Below are 14,193 nucleotides of genomic sequence, written 5' to 3'. Positions count from 1 at the left end.
TATTTTAGAACCAAATATCATAGGCATGCAGCAAACAAAAGAACTACTGAACATATTAGTATGTGTAGAATTTTCTGTTTTGTACTTCGGGGTGTTGAACGTGTAGTCGATTTTACCCATCGATAATATGATTTTTAGTAACTAACAGTTTGCATTAGTACTCAGAGACTTGCATGCATCTGCATAACGGGAGCAATGAGAACATGTCCTACAATTAGCATGGAAAAGATACTAGGATTAATCCCCCTACATCACATTGTAGAAAGGACAGCACAGAAAACCATCATCAACTTTATCAGAGGGAAACCTCCAACATGAATAAAACTAAAATGGAGAGACAGCAACAAACTATGGAAAGACCATCCATCACTCATGGCTCCAAGAGACGACATGAACAGGATGTTTGAATTTAACCGAAAATTCCGAATATATTTGGGTACCAAAAAAGAATGGGAAAGAAAGGGAAATAACTCCTTTACAAATGGCACCATCCTCTGGTACACAGATGGATCTAGAACACAAGAAGGTACGGGGGCAGGAGTATTTGGACCCCAAACCAAATACTCAGAACTCATGGGAAAACATACCAGTATCTTCCAAGCTGAGATTCATGCAATTGAAAGATGTACCCAATTTAATCTAAGTAAAGGGTACAAAAACAAGAATATAGCTATCATGTCAGATAGCGAAGCAGCCATCAAAGCACTAAGCTCAAGTATCATTAGTTCAAGGATGATTTGCTGAACTGCAAATCCAAATTAAACATATTAGATATGCAAAATAATGTCAGCCTCTGCTGGGTCCCAGGACATATGAGAGTAGAAGGCAACGAGAAAGCGGACACCCTTGCAAGGAAAGGGGCTGCCACACCGCTGATAGGACCCGAACCCTTCTGTGGCATAGGAATCCACACTATTAACGAATATCTCAGACAGAAGGACAAAAAGAAAATGAAGGAACAATGGAATTCACTCATTGGACATAAACAATCCAAGAATCTTCTAACCAATTTTGGTAAGAAAGAAATCACAGAATGTGTCAAAGGAAGCAGGAACAGACTGCAAATCTTAACAGGACACTTCAGATTAAATGGGCACTTAAAAAAAATTGGAACAATCCAAGATAGCACATGTAGATTCTGCAAGGAGGCAGAAGAGACACTAACACATTTACTAACAAACTGCGGAGCTACATTAGCCCGCAGGAGGAAATGTTTTGGGATGTACAATGTGACCATAGAAGAGCTTCAACCACTGAAACCGGGCCTATTAATTTTTTTCTTTATGAAATCGGACTTACCGATTTGTTTTAGGCAGAACGGGGGATACAATAGCTCTTAAAGGGCGCAGTATACCACACCCTGAAAAATTACATCTACATCTACATCTTGCATTAGTATTATACACAGATAAGATATTTTCTTCATTGTAATTGGTCGTGATCCAAGGAGAACGGGCTGAAACAGGAAAAAACGGTACTGACAAGGCTACTTAAAGGTCAAACAAGAATAAAGAACAAAGCGAGGGCACCTTCAGGCACGAAAGCTACCGGGTAGGTGCCCATTGTGCAAGGATATAATAAAAGTCCAGCACCTTTTTAATAGTAGAAGGCTTGACATACATAAGCAATATTTTGGCATACTTCAGACCTGTGCATAGTTTTGGGGCACGGCTGCGGGCAACCGGCACCTCAGGCTTATAGGGATTTTTAAATATATATAATGTTGTATTGTGCTTTTGTTATATTTACGTTAATTTATTGAAACGAATGGAATTTATTAGCGTGAAAGGAAGGTTTTGTTTCTTAACCCCGCCCCGAGGAATAACAGTACTCTGGGGAGACCGTGTGACATCTGAAGAGTAAAAGTAAGTATTAGCGAGAATGGAGTGGGTTCAACGCCACCTCGAAGAATATTAACTAGTCTGGGGGAGTGAATGTCACCAGACTACGATGTTTGTATTGGGTGGTGATGTATAAATACGTATTTTATGTTTTTTGTCTCTTCTGCAGTTGATAACCTGAGGTAAGCAAGTGGTTAGCACTTTAGGACATTGATGTAATATATATAAAAGTAGAGAATCAGTAACCAGGTCAAATGGCTGCAGTTTAAAACAAAATTCGCGTTGAAAGACTAGAAAAAAAAGGAAAAACGCAGAGGGCCGTCGATGACCTCAATTGTTTGTCCGGCCATAAAAATTCCAGTTTGTGTATATTGAAAGATTATAAAATATTGGATAATTTTTAATTTTAACCTTAATAAAAATGTAACACACTGTTGCCAAAAATATCAAGGAAAACGATGATACAAAAGAAAAAGCAAATAAAAGAAATGAGGCAGTTCATTAAATATAAAACATTTCTGTTTACAAGCTCGTTTTCGGTTTTGACCAATTAAAACTTGAATATAAAAACTAATATTACACAGATAAGATGTCTTGATTACGTAAAATAAAATTATAAATGACAATGATGATTTTTATTGTATTTATTACCTAATAAGTTACAGATGAGAAAATTCGACTTGAAAAGGAAAGAAAGTTTCTTGGTCGTTATTTTTCATTGGCACTAAAATTGTACGCCATTATAGGGATTATTTTTAAATTCACCCTCTTCAATTACGAACTTAAACAAAACGAAACTAATTGACTAGTTGAATTATTTTTTTAAACAGTCTATTAGTCAACCTGCCGCTCCAGATTAACTGTAGAAATAGCGTCTTGGTTAATCTTTCTTAAAGCGTTTTTTTTTCTCTAATTCATAACTCATCAATTTAAACTGAATAAAGTACTCTCAGTTTCTCAGACAATCGACACTACTTTAGATGAGAAGTTTTTTTATTACCTCCTGTTGGATAAATTATTAAAGAAAATACCAACAAAAATCTGTCAGTAATGTCGAGGAAAATGTAAAACGTGACAAACGAAAAGGGAAAAAATGGAAAGTATCTCTTTATTGAATATATAAGCAAAATTTTAAAGATTTATTTTATTTAGGAGATCGATTTCTGAGAAATCAGCGTCTCGTCAACAGTAGTGAATTTCTAAAATATACAGGTTTAGATATAATTTTACAAAACAATGTGTTCTTACAGTTAAATACATATAAATTATTTTGAGAATTGCTGGGTCACTTCGTTTCTGATCTGGAAACATACAAAGATGTCCCCCTTGATTACGTATATCCAATGTGTGGCGTTATTTGCAGCTATGATATGTTTTTTATTTTATTATTATTTTTTTGTTAGTATTTTACAATTAATTTTCATTTTTAATGTACTATTTTTAGTTTTATATATTATTTTTATATCGATAAGTTTTGTTTTTTACAATTTGTTACATTTTACATTATTTTTATACATTGAAAAATATTTGTGTTGTTTACATACTTTGTTTTTATCTAGTTCTATATTTGTTTTTTCCCGCGTTTATAGATATTATGTCCTGTATCTTTTACACCTTGGTTTAAACCATTGTTATCACTATGTTTTAAACTATTTTTATGCCAGTTAATTCTTTTGTATAGGAGTTGTATATTCTTCTCAATGTGTATTTTTTGACTTGAACATTTTAGATTATATAACATTTTACTTTTTTAAGTTTTTCGACAAGTTCTTTTATGGGACGCAAAATATTATACACATTTCACCAATGCATGAATAGAAGATAATATTTTTACATGCTTCTTGTTTTCATATTTTTTAAATTTTTTCAGTTACCCCTTCGACATAGAGGAACTTCCTTATTTATTTAAAAATATATTTTTTGTTACAAAAAGTTTGTCACCCCTTGAATTTTTTTCATCGTTTGGGGTAGATGCTGTTGAAACGCTGTGGCCCCTTAACTATTGTTAAAAGTTTTTTTGTTATCACAGTTATCCAAAAACATAAATAAATAAAAATTAAAAAAATAAAAATAATAAAAATAAATATATACAAAAGGAAAAGGGATTTTCATATGCAAATTGGTTTAATGTGTCAACTGGTAAACAAAGACAGTAAAAATTCAAAGTTTTTAGGTATGTTAGTATGTTTTAAGTTTTATGTTTAAGACTTTAATTTAATCATTATTTGCATTTTTGCACAAAGTTCATTTATTTTCATATCGTAACTATTAGTTTAAAAAAATTAAATTAGTTAAATTTAAATTAACTTAAAATTTAAAAAAATCTCCTTTCTTTCGACTGTCTCCGCCCAGTGCGACTCTTACTGAATCTTCACACTCAAGAATTAAACCCCATACGCACTCGTCAATTGCAACTTAATAGATTCAAGGTCGAATTAGTAAGATAGAACCTACAAATGGAACAACGAGAATTATCCTTCTACAAGTGTGTGAATGCCTTCCACAAACTCCGAGGAGGGTTCGCGTCTTTTGGGGAGAGAGGTAGTGTCACCCCTTACAATTTGAGGATGACACTTTCGGATATATTTCGAAAGGTGAATGGGGCGCATATTAGAATGCTGAGTGGTGAAAGGTCGGAGGAGGGGAAATATTCAATTTGAACTGGAAAAAAAACAGATCAGGTGTGTTCCAGATTCGAAACCTACTGCTTGATCTAGTGCCAATAGAATTAAATCCATTATATTTTATGATCCGATTGACCAAATAACTTTTTTCCATTAATTAATTTTTATTTAAGGTCTTGGTTGAGATAAAAAAGTCACGTGTCACGAGCGGGATTCGAACCCACGACCTTCGGCTAAATACGTCGCTTCTCTACCGCTTGAGCTATCGTGATTTTGATCCACTCGGACACTTTAGAATTAAATTGTATTATAATTTAGTTATGCAAGGGTGAGTTTTGTGTGGTTGTATGGCTACAGGTGGAATAATTAAAAGATTTTATTCATCCAATGTTAAAATTTTGTGTTTCCCTTGTATATAATATTTGTAAATATATTTTATGTTTTCGGTTAATTTGGTTTCAACAAGTTCGGTTTTATTTGTTTTATTTTCCCGTTTCCCGTATCCTTTCCTTTTAATTTATCGGCCCACTTCCGATTCCTTTCCTATCCCCCAGTTTTGGAAGTGTTTTACCCTTATTTGTTAGGGCGTTAAAAGAACAAGGTTACAAATCATACGCTGTTTTTTTAAATAGATTTTGGGGTGATTGTGTTTTATTGCTGTGTTTTGTTTTTATAGATTTTGGGGTGATTGTGTTTTATTAGTGTTTTTCTAAGTCCATGCAGATTACATTTGTGAAAAGGTATATCGCTTAGTTCATACATTTTTTAAACCATATTTGTTATAATGGTTATTTCTGTATTAATGTTTGCGTTGCATCGAAAAATAGTTTAATGTACGTTCTGACCACGAAGCATTGAAAAGTTAGTAGATATACATCAATCTAAGATTATGATTTCTAAAAATCGATTTATGTAAATTTGGCTTATCGTAGTTTCATTGTAAGTAAAATCAATATTTGAATATTTTTTTATTGTGTGAAATAGCACCTGAAATTGTGTTGTTTTGTTTTAGTGTTTTAATATGTTTAATTTGTACATTGTCAATTAATTAAGAAGAGTATCAAGAGTATTTTTCAGAAGTCTCGTTTGTGTTGGGAAAGAGAAATTATCGCTCGTTATCCTCCTGTAATTTATCTGAAAGGGTCAACGTTGTTGTTAACGTTTTCCTGACCTCTTCTCATTTTTCACGGAAGAAACAACAAAACAATACAAAAACACAAAAATTGGCATGTAACAATTTGGAATTTTCGCCCCGAACCAATGTGCTAAAAATTTACGGTAGATTGGAAACGTTAAATTTGACCGGGTTTATTCAACAAAAGCCCGTAAAAAGTGGAATGTTGAAGAGGTGGAGAATGATTACTTTGTTGGGTCAAGGGTCTTCAATCGAACTGAGGAGTCTCCCATTAACGAGATTGCCATCGCTTTAATGTCGTTCAAGCGGTGTTGGGAGTGCCGACCGGCCGGAATCAAAATCGAGTATTCGATTTCGGAATAGGTGTATATGTGATGAAATATAGTTTTCCCAATTTTTTTGTTCGGATTAAAAATTAAATTGTTCTAATGAGAAATTCGCTTTCATAATATTTTGTACATTTTTACTAATCCAAACGATTTCTTGTCCTAACGAAATTGATCGTTCAAATTGCATATATTATTTTCATAATCGTGTAATTTTATATTTATTTAGCATTGATATGATCCATATAGAACTGCATATGAAAAGCAATAGACTAACTTAAAAAGCATAAAAAGAAAATAACTACATTAAAATGTAAAATGCACAAATTTTTATCGATAGTTTTAACTAGTGGTTTACATCTTATAAACAACGACTTGATTTTGTTTGTCTGAAGTAAATCTGGCATACATTTTTGTGAAATTTAGGTAAGAACAGTCAGCATTCATGATTATGTAAAATAGTTGGATAAGAAAAAGTAATTTTATGAGAGATTATAGTAAAATTTTACCATAGACGTTTTACTTCTCTCTCTCTCTCTCTCTCTCTCTCTCTATTATCTATCTATCTATCAATCATTTCTGCCTCCCCTGGGATATCGATATAAAATCCTTATGTAAGTTTTTTCAATATTGCTTTGACTTTTTACTGTCTGTCTATATTTACCTCCATATGTAAAATAGCTAAAGCTCAGAAAAGTTGAGATGGAAACTAAAATCATATAAAATATAATATAGTAAAAAACAGTAAAGCACTTTGCAATAACTATAACTAACTATTGGTACATTCCTTTGTTGTTTTCTTAGAAAATAATTAAATATCTATCAGACGATAGTATTAGAGAAAAGATATAAGATTATTAATTATAAATCCTTGTGGTAACAGTTTGACCAATTATTAAGTTTTATTGAATTTATAGTATTTATTATTCATATATTAATAATATTCATATACTGATAATATAGTATCATTATTAATATATATTTAGTGGTATATTGAACAAATTACTTCTTTCAATTAATTAATCTTTTTATGTAAGGTTTAGATTGAAATGAAAATGCTAGTGCCACGAGCGGGATTCGATCCCACGATCTTCGGTTAAATACACCGCTGCTGTACAACTCACGTAGTTAGAACAGCGGCGTATTCAGCCGAAGGTCCGTGGGTTCGAATCCCGCTCGTGGCACTAACGTTTTCATTTCAACAAAAACCTTACATAAAAAGATTAATTAATTGAAATAAATATTAATACTATATTATTATTGTTAAATCTAGCTGCTTAAGCTGCGTCGATAGTGCTTGCAAGGGTTTGGAGGACAGAAGTTATCAATTTCTGTCAACTTGAAGGATTTGTATTTTTTTGGATTTTTTGGATTTTCTTACTTTTTCATATTTGAATCAGTGGGACGTAATATAGTTGTTCGTGTTAAAGATCTTTTGGTACAGAGTCTTTGATGGAATATTTTTGCTCCTTCAGTTACAGTCCTTCATCTAATTTCAGCCTTTTTAATAACTCCAAAAGCCTTGATACTCACCCTTCCTTCATGATGATTAGATTAAGCTTTACTTTGTCTGTGTGTAGAAAACTCATATAATCATTTTAGGCCACAGTATGATTTGTACTGATGTTGAAGATTTGTCTTGGGAAAACAGGCCATACCTATTATGCTGTACATTTACCTTTGACCAATATTTTGATATACCTATCGAGTTTGTTACGTCTCGTTTACAGATCCTCAATAATTCAAAGTTTTCTTTGGCTTCTGCCGCCTTTTTTTGTGGTTTTCTATAATTTTAAGGTTTTTCTTCATTAAAATTTTGAATATCTTTAATGATAATACATTATTTAAAATATAAAAATGCAGATGGTATATAAATATATAAAAGTGGACTTGGGTAACGAGAGGTGTTTCTTCTTTTTTACACGTAAGAAATTCTTCTTTCGAAAGAGGTGGAAGTTTTCATTAGAGAAGGAGTGTTAATTAAATAAGCAGCCGGATGTGGCCCCTTGTGCTCGAGTAAAGAAGGGGACCTAATAACGCAGTACATTTATAATTCAAGTATTTTCTCCCGGAGCGGAATGTGCGTTTTAATAATTACGTAGCGAGTCGTAAAAAGAGGGAGATAAACTTTTTTAAGCTGGGAAAGAATTATCATTTTTCCTTAAGAGGGTAAGAGAATGTCGGTAAAGAGCCGTGCCGAGAGGGTAGCCCCCACCCCTAAGGTTTAATTATAAAAGGTGGCATGAATTCAGGTCACGTGATGAGACGCTATCTGGAACGCAGGTGACGTGCTAAGTAAATGGCCCCCCAAGCATTAATGTTCCGGCTTAAGTGTCCTCTCTGACGTCGACCCTTATATCAACATACGCCCACTTCCCTAATTGCTACAGATATTAGGCCACTTGGCCCGTTTTTAAAACCGAGGGGGTTGAGAATTGTCATTATCTCCTGTTTGATCCTTCGAAACGTTTTAATCCGTGGCTATGAGCAGGGGGTGCTAAATCTCAGATGCCTTTACGAACCCTAAGCCCAATTTGATTGCATACAAAATTAGAAAATCATGCAATTAACGGTAAAGCATTACAAACTGAAGTTTATTTAAAAAAAAAACAAAAACATGAATACGAAAAACAAATTTTTTAAAATATTTTTTATTGAGTAATGGAGCAACAAACCGCGAGAAGATACATAGATAAAGTTACATAGATATCAACATAATTCAAATTAAAAGAAAAACCAAACCAAAAAGATACATAGTGGAGAAGCTATCCACTGATATCACTCCTAATAACTAATAACTCTCGCTCTCCTAGAGCAGGTCGCGGAGCCACTACATCGAGGAGGATTGATGGGAAGAGGTCGGGAGGAATGTAGTACGTGGGGATTGAAAGTAAGTATTATGGGTAATACGGTTAGAAACATAGAACGATGGATCTAATGATTGGTGATTGTAAGATTTTGATTCTGCGGATATTGTGAAGTTTGATTGAACTCCATAGTTTTACGCCGTATGTCCATATTGTGTTGTGTATGAATATTTTGTTACATCTGTTGTCTAGTAGTTTTTTAAGTAATCGGATTGTCCATCCTTTTATCCTTTTGCGTCGTCTATGGGGATTCCAAGGTGAGTCGTTTTTTCTAATTATAGGATGGCGGTTTCAGGTGGAAGGGGTGAGGTTATAATATATTGGTGATGCGACAAAAAGTGAAATTATGTTTTGCATTTTTGCAGTGTTTAGTTCGATTCACCATTTTTGTTCCATTGTTCAATAGAATATAGGTTTGTTTGTCGGGTTCGGTGAGCTACGAGGGGTCGAAATTGAAGGATAGAATACGCTGATCAGTATGTTAGGCTAGTGGTTTCGGATGAGAAGGGATATTAGAAGTATATACTGAGTTCAGTAGTAGGCCGAGGACGCAACCCTGAGGGACTCTCGAATCCACCTTGTACAAAGGAGTGAGAGGATCCGACCTATACTCTAACCTATCTGTCTGCCAGGTATGATTTAAAAATGAGGTAGTGTGCATAGCAAACTCAAGTGCCAGACTCGATCGAAAGCCTGAGAAACAACATAAAAATCATTTCATACAATTTGTCTCACCACATCTTTCATACAGAAGGGCTTGACAATCAATTACCATCTGAGTAACCATTTTACAATACTTTCAAATATTCTAAAATAAAATTCCAATTAATAAAAAGTAATGGGTAAAATCTAAAGTTTTTTGTATAATCACTTATTGAAATAACAGATTATGCCCATTGGATTTGCCATTTTAAAACTAAATCGATGTTTAACCAAATTTGAAGTATTTTCTTCCTATTTGATAAGGTAGGCATGTCTATTCTAAGTTAAAATAAAATTTTCAACTCGGTAGTGTTTTGCTAAAATTCTAAAAGGTCATTTTTTCTATTTCTCTGTTTTGTTAGCATTGATTATTGATATGCTTGCGTCAATTTTCTAAATGATATTGTCTAGCTTATAAGAAAAAAATTTTGGGAACAAATTGACCAAAATATTTCATTAGCCATGTTGAACCAAGTTAATGTTTCACCCAATTTAAATAAATATGCATATCTTACTGAGTTTACACTATAAAAGTAAAGTAATTTCTGTCATATAAGAAGTCTAGACGTCCGACTACCCGCTAAGGGGTCAGATACATTTTACAATATTTTTTGCTAAGAAAATTCAATTAAAATTCCAAAGGCTTTACCATGATTCGAACCCAGAACCGCTATCGTGGTAAATATGAATCAGACGTTGTAACGACTCTGCCACAGATGCCCCCTGATTATAGTGTATAGTCTACTGTTATATTTTTGAAAACTTGCAGTTAACATTATTTATTGCTTGTTTGGGCTTTTTTCAAAAGCATTAAAATTATTTTGTTAAAATTGAAATGAAAATTTATTCGGACTAAAGGAGTTTTAGTCCCCGCGAGCCTTAAAACATGCTACATGTCACTGTACTCAAAATGCATAGGTCATAAAAGTGAAAAAAGAAGATTGTTATGTTCGTAAACACCCATCACACTTTGTTTCGACCATAAAGATTTTTTTATAGTTTAGTTGGTTTTTTACCCTCAAAAATTTGAAAAAAAAAAAGGATTTCTTGTTATAATTCTGTTAACTGAAACAAAATCATACTATCATGATGGAAGAAATTCACACAAAACTGAGTGACTCAATTTTTGATCAGTGTAGATTTTACACTCAAAAATTTTTATGACAAAACAACCCTTGTATAAACTGTTTTGTATTTTGTAATATAATTAAAATTTTATTTTGAATTTTTTTGACATTGTTCCTTTCTTTGGGACAAAACGACAATCAAACAAGTTTTTGTAAAAATGATGTTATGATCCAAGTTTGTTTATTTGAAATAGTATTTAATACAATTGACATTAGTTACTCTAGATGAAATTTTTAATTTTCTAAATAATATGGATAATTGCGAATTGAAAAAGCAATCTACTTGAGTTATACTTATACAAGAATATAGATTTTCATTTTACTTGATAAGTCTTTTTTTTACTTTAACGCCGTTTTTGTTAATGTTCGTTTGATTTAAACAAAGACGGTTTAAAAATTACCTTTGCTTGTCCCGTCAGGTCCACGAAGAATCGTACACTCTTCTATTGTTCCAAAAGGTGCAAAGAGTTGTCTAACATCTTCTTCGGTTTGTTGCTTACTAAGCATCCCCGCGAACAGCTTCCTGTCTGTGGAACAGAGAAAAAAGACAACAGTGGATGAGAAATACAACACAAAATTATACATTTCACAGACCGTAAAACATCAACTATGTGATAAATCAAACAGCAGATGTAAATTAAAAAAGGAAATAAAACTTGAACAATACAAATAGATAACGGCTCAAAAAATCTATACATCGTGTGCCTTAACAACAATAGAATTCTCATTCAAAATAAAAGAGCTATCAACGCTCGTTGGGTATATTCAACAATTTTATAAGGATAAAGATTACAAGTGAACAACATAAACATCAAATAATAAAACATCTATATATTATTGTTGACAACACCAAAAGACAGGAATACACTTGTCATCTAGCTAACTTTGAGGTATTAGTTAAATGTGCACAGTTACTTTTACAGAACATTCAGCCATTCGTCATTATAGAGTATAGTGTAGCAATGTTCCCAGTCCTGTAAGTAGCCCGCGTAAAGCCCTTCCCGTTATTAAACTAAGCAGCAACAGGTCGCTCAATTAAGCCCGGAAACACGCGAAGCAAACGGTTACAGTTTTTGTTTTCAGAGTGCTCATAAAATCACACGCAATCTTTATTTAATTTTCCGCACCCGCCGACCCTTATCGCGCCCGACAAACTTTTTTACATGTCTTACACCCGTTTTTACAAGCAAAATCCGTTTTTTTTTTTTTTCAAAGTTCAATAAATTTGTATATACGAGTAAATTGTTTTTAATCCAAGTTATTTTTGAATACAAAATTTTATAAAAGACGAAATATTTAAAACAATATTTGATACGAGTTTATAAGCGTTTATAAGCAAGAATTTTACGGAATAATTATAACTTGAGATACATAATCCTTCCGTCCCAAGTCAGTCTTACCGTCTGAAAGTGAGTACGTGTAGACAAGAAATAACTGGTATTATATTACATCTAAAACATTGTACACTGGAGAATCACGTGAACACATTTCTAAACATACTTACGTCAACACCTTCATAATACACAAAATGCACACTAAAGCTATAAAGAGAGCAAAAACATACCATGTAAATACAATAGCAGTTATAAAGGTAAGAGGGGAAAATGAACATTTAGAAAACCAGTGTTAAGTGGTGGAAAGAAATCAAGAAAAAGTTCACTTTTGAGTTTAACGGCAAGGCGCATAACACTGTAAACCCATTTGAATTGTGTTTGAAAAGAAAAGTTGAAAACTTGGTTTATGTTTTAACTAACTAGGTCCAAGTGGGAAAAACATACCCGGCTTTTGTTCAATATCCAAATCTGTTTCGTTCTAATTTATTCTGGTATGTACATTCATTAAATTTTGAGGATAGTTATTTACAGGGTCACACAGGCTGAGTGGGAAAAAAAAGTAAGACAATAAAAATAAAACCCTGTTGAAAGAAACAAACGTAACATAAATAAACGGTAAATAAAAAGTACAACACTCAACAAAACTATGATAAACACATCTATAACAGTGAAAAACTAGTTGTAAAAAAAAAGTTGTGCTAGGGTCGGGCTTATAAGTCTGAAAGCTTTACAACATATAGATTGATTTAAACAACACCTATATAATCAAACAAAATATTTTAAATAAACGTAACAAATAAACATAATAGTTGGTGCTTATGCCATGCTGTACAGTTAACCACAATATTTATTAAGAGAAATAATGGCTGTTATGTCGCCGTTCCGTTATCTTGTCAAAAATAATTTATTTGTTTGTGGGAGGGGGTTGTTTGTAGATTTTGATCGTTTCTTTCAAGTCAGTTTCTTTAAAAGTAAAAAAAAAGTCAGTTCTACGTGGGATTTTGGATATTATGATGGGCGATTACAGTCACAAATTAATTCAATGGGTTTTCATAGATATATTTCTATGCTGATTCTAGGATTTAATTTAAATAAAAAAATTAAATTTTATTCTCTAATCGTTTTTTGCAAAGTTTGTTGTGATATGAATATTCATTTATTAGAAAAAACGAGGAACAGACTGAGAGGTTGTTGGGATCGAAATAATGACAAAACACAACAACTGGTGCTATCTATGCAGCGACAACGGCCAACGTGTGAGTCCGTTTGTCGGTCAGTCAAGTCATGTGTCGTATGTATGTTTGTTTATGAGCTTTACCTTGGCGCCTATGCGCTCTCTATGCTGGCGTACGGCCAACTACTGCCCAGTTACTTCTTCCTGCCGACATCCCCTCTGCAAACATACAACATGTCACCAATACCTTCGCCTAACCACCAAACTCACCGGTCTCCCTTCATTCATATCCCCACTCATCACAATTGAATAACAAAATATTTCTTACACACTTATAATAATATTTGTTGTACAACCTGTTCCATGCTGCCTGCAACGATAGATTAAACTTAAAGCAACTCGTCACATTTTCCATTTCTGCCACTTATGTCAAAGACCTTGTTCATTTAAAACCAGAGGAAAATAAAAATAAATTTTGAAACATCGACTGGGTTACTTGAATGAAGAGCCATAAGACGAAGAGAAAAATAAGAAAGAAAATTAAATAAAAAATTAATAAAAAAGAAAGAAATTAAACTATACACTTTATAAAACATAGCAATCACTTGCTCAACGTGAGTCTATAATGCATAAAAATGCACTGCTTTACAGAAAATGTGGCTCACTTCGAAATTTTGATTTCATTTTATGTACTCGCCTTTTCAGTAGTATTATATTTCAGGGATTTATTAAAATATTTGATTAGTGTGAAATTAAAAATACCTCTCAAAAATAAAAAAAATAATAAAAAATGAAAAGAAAAAATCGCTTTTGTGTGAATGATCAATAGACAGTATAAACCAAACTTAAACATCTTTAGTATGAAGTATTACTTTCTCTAGCTCTTATTAAACACTCTAATCTTCTCAGCATGCTCATAATTAAGGTTTTAACCACCTCTCGAGGAATTTCATACCAAATCTCAACTACCGTAATACTCAGCTCAGCTAAAGCTGTATGAGGGTTATTTCTTACTCAATGGGATCCAAATCAGGCTGGCTTTCTTGGAATGTACATGTCGACA

At 32.9% G+C, this 14,193-nt stretch overlaps 1 protein-coding gene across 14 annotated transcripts in view; it reads right to left on the bottom strand.

Moving 5' to 3' along the window:
- LOC106664325 (CUGBP Elav-like family member 4) overlaps window positions 1-14,193 on the bottom strand; it is a 483,670-nt gene that overhangs the window by 100,865 nt on the left and 368,612 nt on the right. For 13 of the 14 annotated variants that reach the window (XM_014389950.2, XM_014389955.1, XM_014389949.1 and 10 more), the window contains one exon: window positions 11,024-11,149. In XM_014389950.2, the coding sequence (XP_014245436.1) occupies window positions 11,024-11,149 (126 nt within the window). Of the gene's footprint in view, window positions 1-11,023; window positions 11,150-13,274; window positions 13,350-14,193 lie in introns of all 14 variants that reach the window. The other variant, XM_024226546.1, reaches the window with a different exon arrangement.

Source organism: Cimex lectularius, unplaced genomic scaffold, assembly GCF_000648675.2.
Source record: "Cimex lectularius strain Harlan isolate CLEC.00 unplaced genomic scaffold, Clec_2.1 scaffold50, whole genome shotgun sequence".
Taxonomy (NCBI): Eukaryota; Metazoa; Arthropoda; class Insecta; order Hemiptera; family Cimicidae; genus Cimex; species Cimex lectularius.
This window is presented reverse-complemented; position numbering and strand designations above follow the sequence as displayed.